General features: G+C 47.9%; 1 protein-coding gene across 6 annotated transcripts in view; it reads right to left on the reverse strand.

The window, feature by feature from the left end:
• Positions 1-14,294: 14,294 nt before the first annotated feature.
• LOC141147318 (E3 ubiquitin-protein ligase DTX3L-like) overlaps positions 14,295-16,959 on the reverse strand; it is a 110,059-nt gene continuing 107,394 nt past the window's right edge. For all 6 annotated transcript variants that reach the window (XM_073634535.1, XM_073634536.1, XM_073634540.1 and 3 more), the window contains one exon: positions 14,295-15,447. In XM_073634535.1, the coding sequence (XP_073490636.1) occupies positions 15,378-15,447 (70 nt within the window). In that variant the 3' untranslated portion in view covers positions 14,295-15,377. The remainder of the gene's footprint in view (positions 15,448-16,959) is intronic.

Here is a 16,959-nt window from a genome sequence, read left to right on the forward strand (position 1 = left end):
GGTGAGTGTGCGCGGTGAGTGTGCGCGGTGAGTGTGCGCGGTGAGTGTGCGATGTGAGTGTGCGTGCGATGTGAGTGTGCGTGCGATGTGAGTGTGCGTGCGATGTGAGTGTGCGTGCGATGTGAGTGTGCGTGCGATGTGAGTGTGCGATGTGTGTGTGCGATGTGTGAGTGTGATGTGAGTGTGATGTGAGTGTGCGATATGTGTGCGATGTGTGTGCGATGTGAGTGTGATGTGAGTGTGTGTGCGATGTGAGTGTGTGTGCGATGTGTGTGTGCGCGGTGAGTGTGCGATGTGTGTGTGATGTGAGTGTGCGATGTGTGTGTGATGTGAGTGTGCGATATGTGTGCGAGATGTGTGTGCGATGTGAGTGCGATGTGAGTGTGCGTGCGATGTGAGTGTGCGTGCGATGTGAGTGTGCGTGCGATGTGAGTGTGCGTGCGATGTGAGTGTGCGTGCGATGTGAGTGCGGTGTGAGTGTGCAATGTGAGTGTGCAATGTGAGTGTGCAATGTGAGTGTGCAATGTGAGTGTGCAATGTGAGTGTGCAATGTGAGTGTGCGGTGTGAGTGTGCGGTGTGAGTGTGCGGTGTGAGTGTGCGGTGTGAGTGTGCGGTGTGAGTGTGCGGTGTGAGTGTGCGGTGTGAGTGTGCGGTGTGAGTGTGCGGAGTGTGTGATGTGAGTGTGCGGTGTGTGCGCGGTGTGTGTGCGCGGTGTGCGGTGTGCGTGTGCGGTGTGCGTGTGCGGTGTGCGTGTGCGGTGTGAGTGTGCGGGCGATGTGTGTGCGGTGTGTGTGGTGTGAGTGTGCGATGTGTGTGTGATGTGTGTGCGGTGTGTGCGGTGTGAGTGTGCGGTGTGAGTGTGCGGTGTGAGTGTGCGGTGTGAGTGTGCGAGTGTGCGAGGTGTGTGCGCGGTGTGTGCGCGGTGTGTGTGTGCGATGTGAGTGTGCGGTGTGGGTGTGCGGTGTGAGTGTGCGGTGTGAGTGTGCGGTGTGAGTGTGCGATGTGAGTGTGCGATGTGAGTGTGATGTGTGTGTGCGCGGTGTGTGTGTGCGATGTGAGTGCGATGTGTGTGTGCGGTGTGAGTGTGCGGTGTGAGTGTGATGTGTGAGTGTGATGTGTGAGTGTGATGTGTGTGTGCGATGTGTGTGTGCGATGTGTGTGTGCGATGTGTGTGTGCGATGTGTGTGTGCGATGTGTGTGTGCGATGTGAGTGTGCGCGGTGTGTGTGCGCGGTGTGTGTGCGCGGTGTGTGTGTGATGTGTGAGTGCGATGTGTGTGTGCGATGTGTGTGTGCGATGTGTGTGTGCGATGTGTGTGTGCGATGTGTGTGTGCGATGTGTGTGTGCGATGTGAGTGTGCGGTGTGAGTGTGATGTGTGTGTGCGATGTGTGTGTGCGATGTGTGTGTGCGGTGTGTGTGTGCGCGGTGTGTGTGTGCGCGGTGTGTGTGTGCGCGGTGTGTGTGTGCGATGTGAGTGTGCGATGTGTGTGTGCGATGTGTGTGTGCGATGTGTGTGTGCGGTGTGAGTGTGATGTGTGTGTGCGGTGTGAGTGTGATGTGTGTGTGCGGTGTGTGTGTGCGGTGTGTGAGTGTGATGTGTGTGCGCGGTGTGTGTGCGCGGTGTGTGTGCGCGGTGTGTGTGCGCGGTGTGTGTGCGCGGTGTGTGTGCGCGGTGTGTGTGCGCGGTGTGTGTGCGCGGTGTGTGTGCGCGGTGTGTGTGCGCGGTGTGTGTGCGCGGTGTGTGTGCGCGGTGTGTGTGTGCGCGGTGTGTGTGTGCGCGGTGTGTGTGATGTGTGAGTGTGATGTGTGTGTGCGATGTGTGTGCGGTGTGAGTGTGCGGTGTGTGTGTGCGGTGTGTGCGGTGTGTGTGTGCGATGTGAGTGTGATGTGTGTGTGCGGTGTGTGCGGTGTGTGTGTGCGGTGTGTGTGTGCGATGTGAGTGTGATGTGTGTGTGCGGTGTGTGCGCGATGTGAGTGTGATGTGTGAGTGTGATGTGTGTGTGCGATGTGTGTGCGATGTGAGTGTTATGTGTGTGTGCGGTGTGTGTGTGCGATGTGAGTGTTATGTGTGTGTGCGGTGTGTGTGTGCGATGTGAGTGTGATGTGTGTGTGCGGTGTGTGCGGTGTGTGTGTGCGGTGTGTGTGTGCGATGTGTGTGTGCGATGTGTGTGTGCGATGTGAGTGTGCGATGTGAGTGTGCGATGTGAGTGTGATGTGTGTGTGCGATGTGAGTGTGATGTGTGTGTGTGTGTGTGTGTGTGGTGTGTGTGTGCGGTGTGTGTGTGCGGTGTGAGTGTGCGATGTGTGAGTGTGTGATGTGTGTGTGGAGTGCTGTGTAAATTGATGGCGCTATATGAATACCTTAAATATATAATAGATGAACATCTTAATGAGACACAATGTATAGGGATGGGGACAATTGTAGACACGTACCCACACTCACTGAGGTTGAACTGGATGGACTGGTGTCTTTATTCAGCCCCATAGAGTCAGAGAACAGTCCGGGACTTTGGGCAAATAAACTCAGCACTTTGCAAAATGAAGTTCCCCTCTGCAAGTGGAGTTGATCCAGAGTTTAGTAAATGAGGTGAAGCTTTAAATTTGCATAGAATACCCAATCACATGAAAGGGAAATAAAAAACAAGAATTTTTGCCCGCACATGATTGGATGATGGAAGTCAGCAGAGCTTCCCCTCATTTACTAAGCTCTGGAGCAACTGCACTTGCAGAGCACTCAGGCTATTTGCATTCAGTAAATCAACCCCAATGTTTTTGTTATTTATAACTTGGGTAGGGATGGGAGGTTATGGGATGTCCACCGAACTTCAACAACAAACTTCAGGGACATCTTTCTATACACATTCTCTATATACAGTCCTATGTAGTCTCTATACACAGTCTCTATACACAGTCTCTATACACAGTCTCTATACACAGTCTCTATACACAGTCTCTATACACAGTCTCTATACACAGTCTGTAATATTGGGGTATTTAGCTCAAGTGATATAATGTGTTTTTAGTGCAGTGAGTCCACGTCAGACAAGCGTTATAGTTAAGGGCCTGGTAGCCCACATTTATTAAACAGAAAAACAAAAGCAAAAAGGTCCATTCAGGATTCCCACGCAGGGGTTTACCTTCATTTAGCACTCCAAAAATAAGGAAAACATACCGAGCCACCTGGCTCTCTTGTCAGCAGTTCCTCTGCTTGCTCTTAACAGATTTGGCAATTCTTTACAGCCCCCTGGACTCACTGGCTTCCTTTGCCTTGCAGTTCCCTGCTGAACCGGCCTACTCCTGGCCTCAACAGAACTCTCCAGACCCCTGGGTTTTCTTACTGTCCCCCAGACTTCAGGACTTCCTTCATCCCCCTTGGACTTGCTAGTCACCTCGGCTCTCCCAGCCCCTTCTCTGGTCTCACAGGCCCTTGTAGCCGTCCCAACCTTCCCAGTCCTTCAGACGCCAAGTCCCCTCTTACCAGGGATGTGGTCACACAGGGCGGACAGCTTTCCAGACACAGGTCTGTCTTGATACAGCTGCTCACACTCCACCTTCCTCCCCCCTCTGCTCTCACCAGTTCCTCGTTATATGGACTGTGTGAACCTGGACACACAACCTGCTGGCTATCCACAAGACCCGGACACAGGGTTAGAGATCCCGTCCCACCCAAGACTCTGCGGGATCTCCAAACTACAGAGCCCCATCTGAACAGGGGCGGGCTGGTCTGGATAACAGCCCAGAAACTGCAGGAACGTTCGTGCTGTGATCGGACATCTGTCCTGTCACCGTGCTGTTCCCGGCTTCTGAGCTGACAGTTCTGTGTCCCTTCAGAGCACAGCCGAATGGAAGAGGGGGGATCCGCTCTGCCTCCTCCAGCCCCCTCTCTCACTGTGCCCGCCCCACACTCCGGGCACCCTGTGTGCTGCTTCTGTGAATAGAACGTGTGGGCGGGGCTGTGCCGGCCTCTCCCCCCCCTCTCTCCCAAATTCCTCTCCCCCCCTCTCTCCCTTCTCTCCCCCCTCTCCCCCCTCCCCCGATAAGGAAGTTTCTTTCAGCAGCCCATGCAGTACCGGCCCCTATGTACTATGATGTGGGCTCACACTGGTCTGCTGCAGTGTTGGTGGTCTCACCGTCTTCCTGCATCTCCCATAGACTTCTATTAGTTTGCACATTTTTGCTGCATTTTCTGAAAGTGCATCTTTAGTGCGCTATAAAAAAAAAACTGCAGCAAAAACGCACAACCTAAAAGAAGCCTATGGGACTGCGGCTAAGGAAAACTGTACATAAGCACTGCGGCCAAAGGCTTGTACACACATGCAGCAGCCACTGCCACTCTGAAAAGTGATCAATGCTCAGGTCACTTTTGCTCATGCTCAGCGGCTTCAACCAGAGCTGTCAGTATTTTTGTTCAACTCACTGGATTGAGCAAAAAAAAAAAAAAAAAACTAGTGGTGTGTAGAAGGCTTTACTATGTTGATAAAGGAATCAAGCAATTTTCTTGAGTAGTGGTCTCTCTGTGTGTGGACAATTTGGAGCGATGTCTCTCTCTGTCAGTGGCGGCTGGTGCTCAAAATGTTTTGGAGGAGGGGGAGGGGGGGGGGGGGGGCAAACTAAAAAATACTGAAAAAAAATCAAATGCAGCCTCACTGTGCCCATCAAATGCAGCCAATATTACCCCCCTGTCGGCATTTAACCAGCACCCCACCTCACCCACTATCTGACCGGCACTTACCCCATCTTGGTGGCGGGTCAGGCAGCGAGTGAAGGCGGGGAGCTGTGGGACAGGCAGCGGTTCCTGTGTTCTCTGTGCTTTCTCCATGCTTTTCCTCCTGCTAGACATGCAATAGGAGCGCCTGTCCTTTCAGCCAATCAGGTGACGGGTATCAGACCCGCTCTTCTTGATTGGCAGAGAGGCGGTTCAGTGTTAGAAAAGCAAATATTCATTTGCTTTTCTAACACACCTGGGTGGGCTCAGAGCCCAATGCTCTGCACTCTGAGTCCACCCTATTTTGAAGCCTATTAGAGCCTCTGGTCAAGCTGCCTGAGGTGAGGTTGGGAGCAGTGAATGAATTAGAACATATGTGTGTCATGGGAGCCGGCAGCAGAGGAGGAGATCACATCCTTAAATCTCAGCCAGGGTTCATGCTGGGACTTGTAGTCCTTTCCTTTTGGGGATGTGACACCCCAAAAGTGAAGGACTACAGGTCCCAGCATAAACCCCTCAGAGCTCAGGATGTGTCACACACCCCTGCCCCTCCCAACTAGTGAAGGACTACAGGTCCCACTGTCCAAGCTTAAATCTCTCAGAGCTGAGGATGTGTCACCCCCCCCAATTAGTGAAGGACTACAGGGCACAGCATGAACCCCTCAGAGCTCAGGATGTGTCACACACCCCTGCGCCCCCCCCCCCCCCCCACTAGTGAAGGACTACAGGTCCCACTGTCCCAGCTTAAACCCCTCAGAACTGAGGATGTGTCACCTCCCCCCCCCCCCCAATTAGTAAAGGACTAAATGAACCCCTCAGAGCTGAGGATGTGTCACCCCCCCCCCCTCCCAATTAGTGAAGGACTACAGGGCACAGCATGAACCTGTGGGATCTAAGGGGACACATCCTTAGATCTCAGGGGTTAATGCTGGGACTTGTAGTTCGTCACTAGTTGCGGAGGGGGGGTTCAGGTCTTCAGCTCTCAGAGATTCATACAGGGACTTGCTTGCAATTTAGTTCCTGAAGGCCATGGTAGTACAATTCCCTTAGACCTCTTTCACACTGGGGCGGTTTGCAGGCGGTATTGCGCTAAAAATAGCACCTGCAAACCGCCCCTAAACAGCCTCCGCTGTTTGTTCAGTGTGAAAGCCCGAGGGCATTCACACTGAAGCGGTGCGCTGACAGGAGAAGAAAAAATCTCCTGCAAGCCGCATCTTTGGAGCAGTGAAGGAGCGGTGTATTCACCGGTCCTAAACCGCTACTGCCCATTGAAATCAATGAGACAGCGCAGCTATACCGCGGCAATACCGCAGCTATAGCTGCGCTGTACGAGGGGTTTTAATCCTTTTTCGGCCGCCAGCGGGGGGTTAAAACCGCCCCGCTAGCGGCCGAATACCGCGGTAAAACAGCGCTAAAAATAGCGCTGTTTTACCGCCAACGCCCCCTACCGCCCCAGTGTGAAAGAGGCCTTACAGGCCCTGCGGGGCCACATCGTCCCCCCTGCCCCCCCCCACCTTTGTGATCATGAAAAACCTTAGAGACTGTTTTCCCGATCCATCACCTTGCCACCACCGGTTCTATGGGCCACTTGACTGGACTTGCCCCCCCAGGCCTCAGGCTGCCAGCCCTCCCCTGCATTCATGGTCCCCTCAATGATCTGTAGCTCCCCAGTGCCGGCAGCACTCATGCAGCCCCAGACCATGACACTCCCACCACCATGCTTGACTGTAGACAAGACACACTTGTCTTTGTCCTCCTCACCTGGTTGCCCCCACACACGCTTGTCACCATCTGAACCAAATACGTTTATCTTGGTCTCATCAGACCACAGGACATGGTTCCAGTAATCCATGTCCTTAGTCTGCTTCTCTTCAGAGAACTGTTTGTGGACTTTCTTGTGCCTCATCTTTAGCCACTTGGTGATGCAGATATGCTGCGGCAGGTCGGCTCTCCTACATGAACTGATGTCCCATCAGGTCCCGCGGACTCGATGTCTGGTGGCAGCCTGCGATCGCGATCAAAGAGATGCAGAATGGGGAACTGCGTATGTAAAGAGGACATTTCCCTATTCTGCCTAATGACATGACAAGGATCTACTGTTCCCAGTGATCTCTGTCTTCAGTAAGCCCATCCCCCCCTACAGTTAGAACATGCTAAGGGAACACACTTAACCCCTTGATCCCTGCCAGTGTCATTTTTACATTAATCAATGCATTTGTATAGCACTGATCAATGTAAAAATGTCACTGGTCCCCAAAAAGTGTAATTTGGGGTCAAATTTGTCTGCCGCAATATCGCAGTCCCACTAAAAATCACAGATCGCCGCCATTACCAGTAAAAACTATTTTAAAAAAATAAAGTCCCTAAAATCTATCCCATAGTTTGTAGACGTGATAACTTTTGCGCACACCAATCCTACTGCGATTTTTTTACCAAGAATATGTAGAAGAATACATATCGGCCTAAACTGATCAATAAATTTGTTTTTTTATATTTTTTTGGATATGTGTTATAGCAGAAAGTAAAAAAAAAAAATGTTTCCTTTTTCAAATTTTTTTTTTTTTTTGTTTATAGCGCAAAAAATAAAAAACCGCAGAGGTGATCAAATACCACAAAAAGAAATCTCTATTTGTGGAAAAAAAAAGGACGTCAATTTTGTTTGGGTACAACATCGCACAACTGCGCAATTGTCAGTTAAATTGAAGCAGTGCCGCATTGTAAAAAATGGCCGGGTCATTCAGGGGGCAAATCCTTCTGGGGCTGAAATGGTTAGAAGAGGCTTCCTTCTGGGACGACAGCCATGCAGACCAATTTGATGCAGTGTGCGGCGTATGGTCTGAGCACTGACAGGCTGACCTCCCCACCCCTACAACCTCTGCAGCAATGCTGGCAGCACTCATACGTCTATTTCCCAAAGACAACCTCTGGATATGACGCTGATCACGTGACCTCAACTTCTTTGGTGGACCATGGCGAGGCTTGTTCTGAGTGGAACCTGTCCTGTTATACCGCTGTATGGTCTTGACCACCGTGCTGCAGCTCAGTTTCAGGGTCTTGGCAATCTTCTTATAGCCTAGGCCATCTTTATGTAGAGCAACAATTCTTTTATTCTGATCCTCAGAGAGTTCTTTGCCATGAGGTGCCATGATGAACTTCCAGTGACCAGTATGAGAGAGTGAGAGCGATAACACCAAATTTTACACACCTGCTCCCCATTCACACCTGAGACCTTGTAACACTAACGAGTCACATGACCTCGGGGAGGGAAAATGGCTAATTGGGCCCAATTTGGAGATTTTCACTTTTGTGAGATGCTGTATGAGCCATTTTGTGTTGGTCTATCACATAAAATCTTAATAAAATACATTTACATTTTTGGTTGTAACATGACAACATGTGGGGAATCTCAAGGGGTCTGAATACTTTTTCAAGGCACTGTATATGGCCCCTCAGTCTGCTACAATGTAACAAGATAATAAATGAAAATGAATAAAATGTTTACAAAGTTCCTTAGATTGATTGTTGTAGCACAATGAAGGGGCAATAAGATTGTTTTTTAGAAAGTAATGTGAATATGAAATAACGATACATTGTTTCTGTCTGTAGAATGTAATGGGATTGGATCCTGATTGGTGTCAGTGATTTCCTTGTTATCTGTGTACATAAAACGCATTGAAACTGCAAATGTTTACAAAGTTGTGTCTTTCATTTCATATTCACATGTCAGATTCTGAACACCTAAAGAGGTATTGGGGTTCATGTACACGGGTGACAAGCTTCCCCACCGCCAATAACCAGCAATGGAGACACTCTGCCCCCCCCATGTACATGTTGTGTGTGACCAGCCGTGGCCAGCAGGTGGTTGGTGTCCGGGGCCGGCATTCTCTGGCCAAATACAAGCTGGATGCAGGTAATGGTTCGGAATGCGCGGAATGATGTGTGGGGGAGGGGCCTGCACTTACAATGGTACTTTGAATTGGTCCCAAGCACAGCTCAGCCCCTTGGATTGGTTCATTTGTGTAGAGTCAGCGCTCTGAACCACGCCTGGGACCACTCGGATAAGGTGGTTCTGGGTGCGGTTCATTTGTGGTCCAGAGCAGTTTGCGGCAATGTGAGTGCAAACTATACCAGAACCCAGACCTCTCCATAAGGGATCGTGTCCAGAAACCGGGATCACTGGTCTGGTTATCAGAGGTGATAATGTGAGTGCAGACCAGCGGTGGGGGGACTGGAACACGATTGTTTTAAACCAGTCCCAGTAGGAGTGCCCCCTACATCCAATCCAGCTGGCAAATACACTATATTACCAAAAGTATTGGGACGCCTGCCTTTACACACACATGAACTTTAATGACATCCCAGTCTTAGTCCGGAGGGTTCAATATTGAGTTGGCTCCGCCCTTTGCAGCTATAACAGCTTCAACTCTTCTGGGAAGGCCATCTACAAGGTTTAGGAGGGTGTCTTTGGGAATGTTTCACCATTCTTCCAGAAGAGCATTTGTGAGGTCAGGCACTGATGTTGGATGAGAAGGCCTGGCTCCCAGTCTCCACTATAATACATCCCAAAGGTGTTTTAATGGGTTGAGGTCAGGACTCTGTGCAGGCCAGCCAAGTTCCTCCACCCCAAACTCACTCATCCATGTCTTCATGGACCTTGCTTTGTGCACTGGTGGGCAGTCATGTTGGAACAGGAAGGGGCCGTCCCCAAACTCCTCCCACAAAGTTGGGAGCATGAAATTGTCCAAAATGTCTTGGTATGATGACACCTTCAGAGTTCCCTTCACTGGAACTAAGGGGCCAAGAACAACCCCTGAAAAACAACCCCCCACCATAACCCCCCCCCCACCAAATGATTAGTGCACAAAGCAAAGCAAGGTCCAAGCATAGTGTATAGAATCACTATAGTACAACTCTCATATCAAGGGATGTGTGAAACGCGTCAACCTTATTTGAGCCAACCTGTGAGATTCCATGTGGGACGTCTCTGAGATGTCTTGTTGGTATTTCTAATTGGACCTTGTGCACATGACATGTAATGCTTTTTATGATGAATGTAACAAATACAATTTTATATTCTTTGATGGTGTTGGGTGAGCAGTTTGGACCGAGCATAAGTTTGGCTCAAACATCACCCGTCCGGCAAACACCCGAATTCGTGGGGCGCTCAGCAGAATGTTCGCCCGCTGAGCGCCCCACAATGCACTGCACTACACAGTGCATTCTAAGCCCTGATTGGGCAAAGCTGGGCCGGCCACTGCATCCTTAACAACGGATGAGTCATCAGCTGGCAACGGGCTTCCCCACTGACAGCTGAATGAAAAATCCATTGCCGGTGTCTTGTCAAATACAGTCCCCTATCATATAGTGTCCTCCCTGTACTGCGCAGGCGCAGTACGGAGGACAAACGAGACGCCGAAAGTCTCTGAAGTTTAACAGCTGATCATCAGCTGTACACGGTGCCTGCGCTTTTATTCTCACCCTATGTCCAGGATCATTCCCTACTATCCAAGTGGACATAGAGTGAGAATATATAGTTGCCGAGCGCAGCGAGGCCGTGCCCGAAGCGTGGCGAGCGAAGCGAGCCCGCGAGGGGCCCTCTTACACAGCCATCGCTAAGAAGTGCAGAAGCGCCGTGTACAGCTGATGGTCAGCTGATCAACTTCGGACATTTTCGGCATCTCCTTCTGCTCCGTACTGCGCAAGCGCTGCGCCTGCGCAGTACGGAGCGGACACTATCCGATAGGAGGACACTATATGGCAGAACACCGGCAATAGAAAAAATTTGAAAAAAAAAAAACAGCGTGGGATCCCCGCCCAATCCATAGCAGACCCTTATCTGAGCATGCAGTCTGGCAGGTCAGGAAAGGGGGGGGATGAGCGAGCGCTCCTCCTGACCCAGGCTACATACCCTCCACCCCAAAGCACCATGTTGATGGAAACAAGCGCCTCTTCCCCACAACCCTGGACTGTGGTTGTGGGGGTCTGTGGACAGGAGGTTATGGGAATCTTGCAGTCACCCAGATCCTGCCACATCCCCCCCCCCCCCCCATATGAATGAGTATGGAGTAGATAGCCATTCACCAAAAAAACAAAGTGTTAAAAAATACATAAAAATATACAGTTTTTGACAATTCCTTTATTTAATAAAAAAACAAACAAAAAAGTCCCCTAATGTAGATCCATCATTAATCATGATGCCGAACCCGAAAAAAAAAAAAAAAAAAACATTCCGCCTGCATTGAAGGCTGATGGCCACGTGCCTGCTCTGCCATCTGACAGTTCTTAAATAGGGGTGGGGCTACCTGGCGATGTCACCTCGTGGCACAGCTCCCATGTGACATCATTGATGCAGCATGCATCAATTGTTGACATCACACAGAGGCGGTTCCACCAGGTGACATCACCAGGTCACCATGTCCCCCATGCCCAATAACTTGCATATAAGCCTTCAAAATGGGCACTTTTGATTTTTCAAGTTTCGGGTCCCATAGACTTCAATGAGGTTCGTGGCTCAGGTCCGATCTTTTTACAGGTTCAGGAGTTCTGGTTTGAACTGAACTTGGGGGGGGGGGGAGGGGTGTTCGGTCCATCACTATTGTTTTGTATACAAAAAAAGTGATGCTTTTTAAACCACTTCAATACCCACTTTCCCTCCTTCCTGCCCAGGCCAATTGCCATTATCAGTGCCACCTCATCAGTGCCTGTCGGTGAAGGAGAAAATGTAATTATTTACAAAATTTTATAACAGAAACGAAAAAAAATTTTTTTTCTAAATTTTCAATCTTATTTTCTTTGTTTAGAAACAAAAAAACAAAAAAACAAAAACCGCAGAGGTGATCAAATACCACCAAAAGAAAGCAGCCCAATTTTCAGCGCTGTCGCTTTTTCAATGACAATTGCATCACTGTACCCAAACAACATTTTTATCATTTTGTTCTCACAAACAGAGCTTTCTTTTGGTGGTATTTGGTCAAAAAAAAAAAAAAAAAAAACACCTGAAAATTTTGAATAAAAACGTTTTTTTTTTTTTTAGTTTCTGTTATAAAATTTTGTAAATAAGTACGTTTTCTCCTTCACTGACAGGCACTGATAAGGCGGCACTGATGGTCATTGATAGGTGACACTGATGGGCACTAATATGCAGCACTGATGGGTACTTATAGGTGGCACCAATGGGCACTGATAGCCGGCACTGATGGGCACGGATGGACATCCCTGATAAGGAGGCACTGGCAGGCATTCCTGGTGGGCACTGATTGGCATTTGTGGGAACAGATTGGCATCTCTGGTGGCCATGAATGGCATACCTGGTGGTCATCAGTGGTGGGCATCCCTGGTGGTCCTATGTGGGCATCCTCGGGGAGGGCTATCATTTAGTGCAGACCCCCCCCCCCATCAGGAGAGCAGCAGATCGGTTCTCCTCTAGTTGCGTCTGTCAGATGCGATAGGAAGAGCCGTGTATTGGCTTTCTCTCTGTCTACATCGTGCTCAGCTTGTGATTGGACACAGCTGATCACGTGGTAAAGAGCCTCCGCCAGACTGACAGACAAACCACACCACCGATCACCGCGCTGCTTGCCCCCACGGGTGCCCGCCGGCTCGTTATCCTGAAAGATGTAGTCAGGATAGCGGAACCACCACCCGGCCGTAATTTTGCTATAGGCCGGGTGGGAAGTGGTTAAGTAAGGTGTAGTTACGTTTGGAGTTATATTTAAAGCCCCCAAAAAATCCTTTGAACCTTATTATGAATTTGTAGGGATGAAACCTCCTTTAGCATAATGAAGCTAAAAGAGTCCACCACCTAAACTTTGACTTTACTATAAACCCCGTCCTATAGAACCTCTCCACGTGGCACACCTTCCTTAGCATAGAAATGGTGAGGCGTTTGTGTTGGTCCCCCCCCCCCCCCCCCCGAGGACAAAAGTCCCCCGTCCTCTCCTGGGGGCGATGTGTAAAGTTTATAATCAGGAGCCAAAGACAAGGAGATCTCATGTGCAACCCCAAAATCTGCCCCTCCCCCACCCCAACACACACAATGCTTTGATCGCTCTTCAGCATGGGATCAATAAGGAGAATATCGATCTGCAGAGATTTGCCAGCATGCTGGGTGACATTATGTCTGCAGGCCGAACACAATTATCTCCTCCATACAGAATAGTCTGCCTGCAGCTCAGAATGAAGAAAAAAAAAAAAAAAAAACGCACAATGAATTCATTGGACACGGTGAGAAATGTGATTTTTATTTAAATCATCTGGATTATTCATAAATTTTATTGGCAGATATTCGTTATATTCATCAGATATATATGACAATTCCCCACCCTTCCCCCCTCCCACTCCTCAGATTTTTGTTGCTCTGATTGGAAACATACGGAGTCTGCATACTACATCCAACAAATGATTCTTCAATAAAAGTTGTATTGATCATATACAGTGTATAGAATCACTGCAGTACAATCGGTACAGATATCCCATCACATCAATATACAACAAGGAGACTTGTTACATTGTACAGTAATACCTTGGATTACGAGCATAATCCGTTCCAGAAGAATACTTGTAAACCAAAGCACTCGTATATCAAAGTGAGTTTCTCCATAGGAAATAATGGAAACAAAGATAATTCATTCCAGTATCACTGCTAGTGTATGCAGTACTGTATGTGGACAGAGGTGGGGGGGCACCAGAGACACTCGGGAATGGAGTTTTTTTTAGTGTCTTCGAGCGGCTCCGAGCAACACAGGTGCCCCCCCCCCCCACCTTTGGCCAAATGCGGTACTGCACACCCCAGAGGCTTGAATCCTGCTCATCTTGCGAGACAACACTCGCAAACCAAGTCAGTATTAGTATACCACATTACTCGCAATCTGAGGTTCCACTGTAATTCCAATCTATGTCCATAGGGATCCATGTATGTACAGGGGAGGGGGGCGGGTCACCAGTCATATGGCAGCTGATGTTGGGAATCCATACAAGAAGTCAGGACCCCCTTTAGAGTAATGAGAATGGAAGAAGAGACAGACCCCGGTGAGAGAGCAGGAGAAAGAACCAGTGGGGTACCCCCAATGTATACCGGGTAAAATGGACCCCAAGGGGGTCAGTGCCCACTATGCACCCACTGACTGTCTACATTGAGGATTCTGTTTGGTGGGGGAGAACCTGTGTTCTATTCATTTCCTCCCCTTTCAGTCACCAGCTTGCAACCCCCCAACCACGTTGTTGTTTGCTAGAAACTGGCTGCCATATGGCTGCTGGCACCCTAGCAACCAATGACAAGCTTGTCCCAGCATTCATGGGATAGTGGCACTTCATCCGGAGTCCTCCTCCAGACCCGCCCCCCTTCCCAGCTCCCATCCTCTAATATACAGAGCTGTGCTGTTACCCCTCCCCCCGTACATACATGCATCCCTATGGGTACAGATTGCAATTACAATGTAACAAATCCTCTCTTCGTAATATATTGATGTGATTTGACCTACTCTGGTATCTGTACCAATTGTACTCAGTGATGGATGAACATTGGCTCTGGTAATGGTGTGCAGACTCCAAACCCCCCCCCCCCACCACCACCACCCCCCACCCCCACCCCCACCATAGACAGTCAGATAGAATGTATATCACCCATACAGAGAGGACTGACAATCCCAACACAGCATCTAAAGTGTATCTAAACCCAAACATATAAACTGAGCACGATGCTGCATGGGATCCAGTAATGTCAAAAAGTTGATTTTTTTTTTATTTGCCACTTAAAATCAAATCATTCCTGGTGTTCCTATGACCCTGTGTTCTGTCAAAACAGCCAACTTGTCACAATCTCCAACCACGTCACTTCTGGTGACTCTCCAGCATCAGTAATTGGAGATTTTGACGAGCTGGCTGTTTTCACAGAACACTGGCAGCATATACACTCCGGTACACACTATAATGAGGAAACATTGGTAGTCCCGGCAGCCTCCAAGGCGGCGAGAAATTTTTTTTCTCCTTACCTGGTTTTCTGTCAAAAAAACGGCCAACTCGTCGTGTACCGGAGTGTAAACAGGTAACTCGTTGAAATCTCCAATTACAGCTGCTGAAGAGTCACCAGAAGTGACGTGATTGGAGACTTTGGCAAGTTGGCTGTTTTGACAGAACACCAGTTTATCCACAGGAACTTCCTTTCTCAGGGTGACAACACTTTGTTCAGCTGCAGTGTTGTCACCCTTCTGAGTTATGCAGCCCTCCTAATGCACAGTGCTGTCACATTCAGTTCACATTCTACCACTGCTGGAGGGTGCACAGACATCCACAGATAGTTCCTGTACAAAGCGTTCCCAGGATGTGCACAGCGCAGAAACCATGGACAGAGAAGGGAGAATAAAAAAACTTAAGCTGGCCACACATTATACAATTTTGTTGTTCAATTTCCTTTAGATTTACCTTCAAATGGGGTGTAAGGGCCTGATTGCATACCAACTGAAAGTATTTAGGTGTGACCTCATAGTCTATGGTTTTAGTAAATCTAAAGGGAAATTGAACAAGAAAATTGTATGATGTATGGCCGGCCTTACTCATTGTTCTACAAAACCAAAATATCCTCACATGATATATTTATTGTGAAGAGTCACCCCACCCGACGATTAAACCCCATGAACCCAGAAATACAACAAATACAGATTGCTGATGGTTTTTTTACTCCACCCCCTTCGCTTTCAGCTCATCCCGCACGCGGGTCAGGTAATCCGGATCCGGGTAACCAAAACTACGAGAAGAAAACACAAAAAATAATCAAATGATACAATGTATACCTTCTACTGTATGTATCTCCTCTGTATATACAATTCCTACTCTGCTCTCTGAATAGAATAGTCCCTCCTCTTCTAAAATAACATTAATAAATAATAATTATTATAATTATTAGTATTGTGGAAAGAGGAGTGCAGAACGCAAACTCCTCCGAATGAATGATCATACAACCTGGGCTGGGTTCTTCTCCATAGAATCGAATGTTTATTGGATCCCAGCATGACAAATCCAACAGAATATATACAAAATTATAGAATAATAATAGAAACCTTCAGAGTTCCAGTCAGTAGACCCAGTGCATCTCTTTCCTACTGCAAGCTATAGGACACTTCCACTAATATACATCATTTCCCCATACACTAGAATGTAGAGGAAGCTGATTGGTTGATCTTACAAGCACTTTTTTTCAATCTTTTGGCTGACAAACAAACAATGCTCCATAGTCTATGACAGCTGGGGAAAAAAAAAAAAAAAAGTTTCTTTTGGAATTCCTTAGGTATTCTTGTATTGGTTTGACCACTTCAGCTCTCACACCTATGGACCAGATCATAACTTCACATTTCCACTATGTGTCCATTCATGAATCTATAACTTTGTATTTACTTATGATGCAAAATTGATAAAATGTTCTTTTATTTTATTTTTAGGACCCTTCTTTTATTTAGGACTACCAAAGAAAGCAAACGGGGCTTTCTTGTGGTCCTAAAGTCTTCTGAGAATTTTTTAAAATGTGTTTGCATTTTAAGGGGAAAAAAAAAAAAAAGAAGTGTAACATTTTGAGAAAAATTAAACTTTTTTCAAGTTTGATCAGCAATATTTTAAAACACAAGTAAGGCCCCTTTCACACAGGACAGACTCCATCAAGCTGATCCTCATGCTCAGCGAGGGATCTGTCTGCTGATCCCTGCTGAGCAGGTGGATGACAGGCTGTTCTCTATGGGGTTGTTGGATGAAAACAGACCGCCTGTCTATTTGAATGATAACACAAAAAAACTTTTCTTTCACTCATGGTTAGTGTTTGGCTGAAGGATTTATTATCAATCAACTGTGTTTACTCTTTTTATATCATAATGACCACAGAAAGTACCCAAATGACCATGATCAAAAGTTTACATACCCTGGTGATTTTAGCCTAATAACCTGCACACAAGTTGACACAAAGGGGTTTGAATGGCTATTAAAGGTAACCATCATCACCTGTGATCTGTTTGCTTGTAATTAGTGTCTGTGTATAAAAAGTCAGTGAGTTTCTGGACTCCTGACAGACAGTGCTGCACTGATATTTCTGGATTCTGAGTCATGGGGAAAGCAAAAGAATTGTCAAAGGATCTGCGGGAAAAGGTAGTTGAACTGCATAAAACAGGAAAAGGATATAAAAAGATATCCAAGGAATTGAGAATGACAATCAGCAGTGTACAAACTCTAATCAAGAAGTGGAAAATGAGGGGTTCTGTTGAAACCAAACCAC

Source organism: Aquarana catesbeiana, linkage group LG06 (assembly GCF_042186555.1).
Source record: "Aquarana catesbeiana isolate 2022-GZ linkage group LG06, ASM4218655v1, whole genome shotgun sequence".
In the NCBI taxonomy this organism is placed as follows: Eukaryota; Metazoa; Chordata; class Amphibia; order Anura; family Ranidae; genus Aquarana; species Aquarana catesbeiana.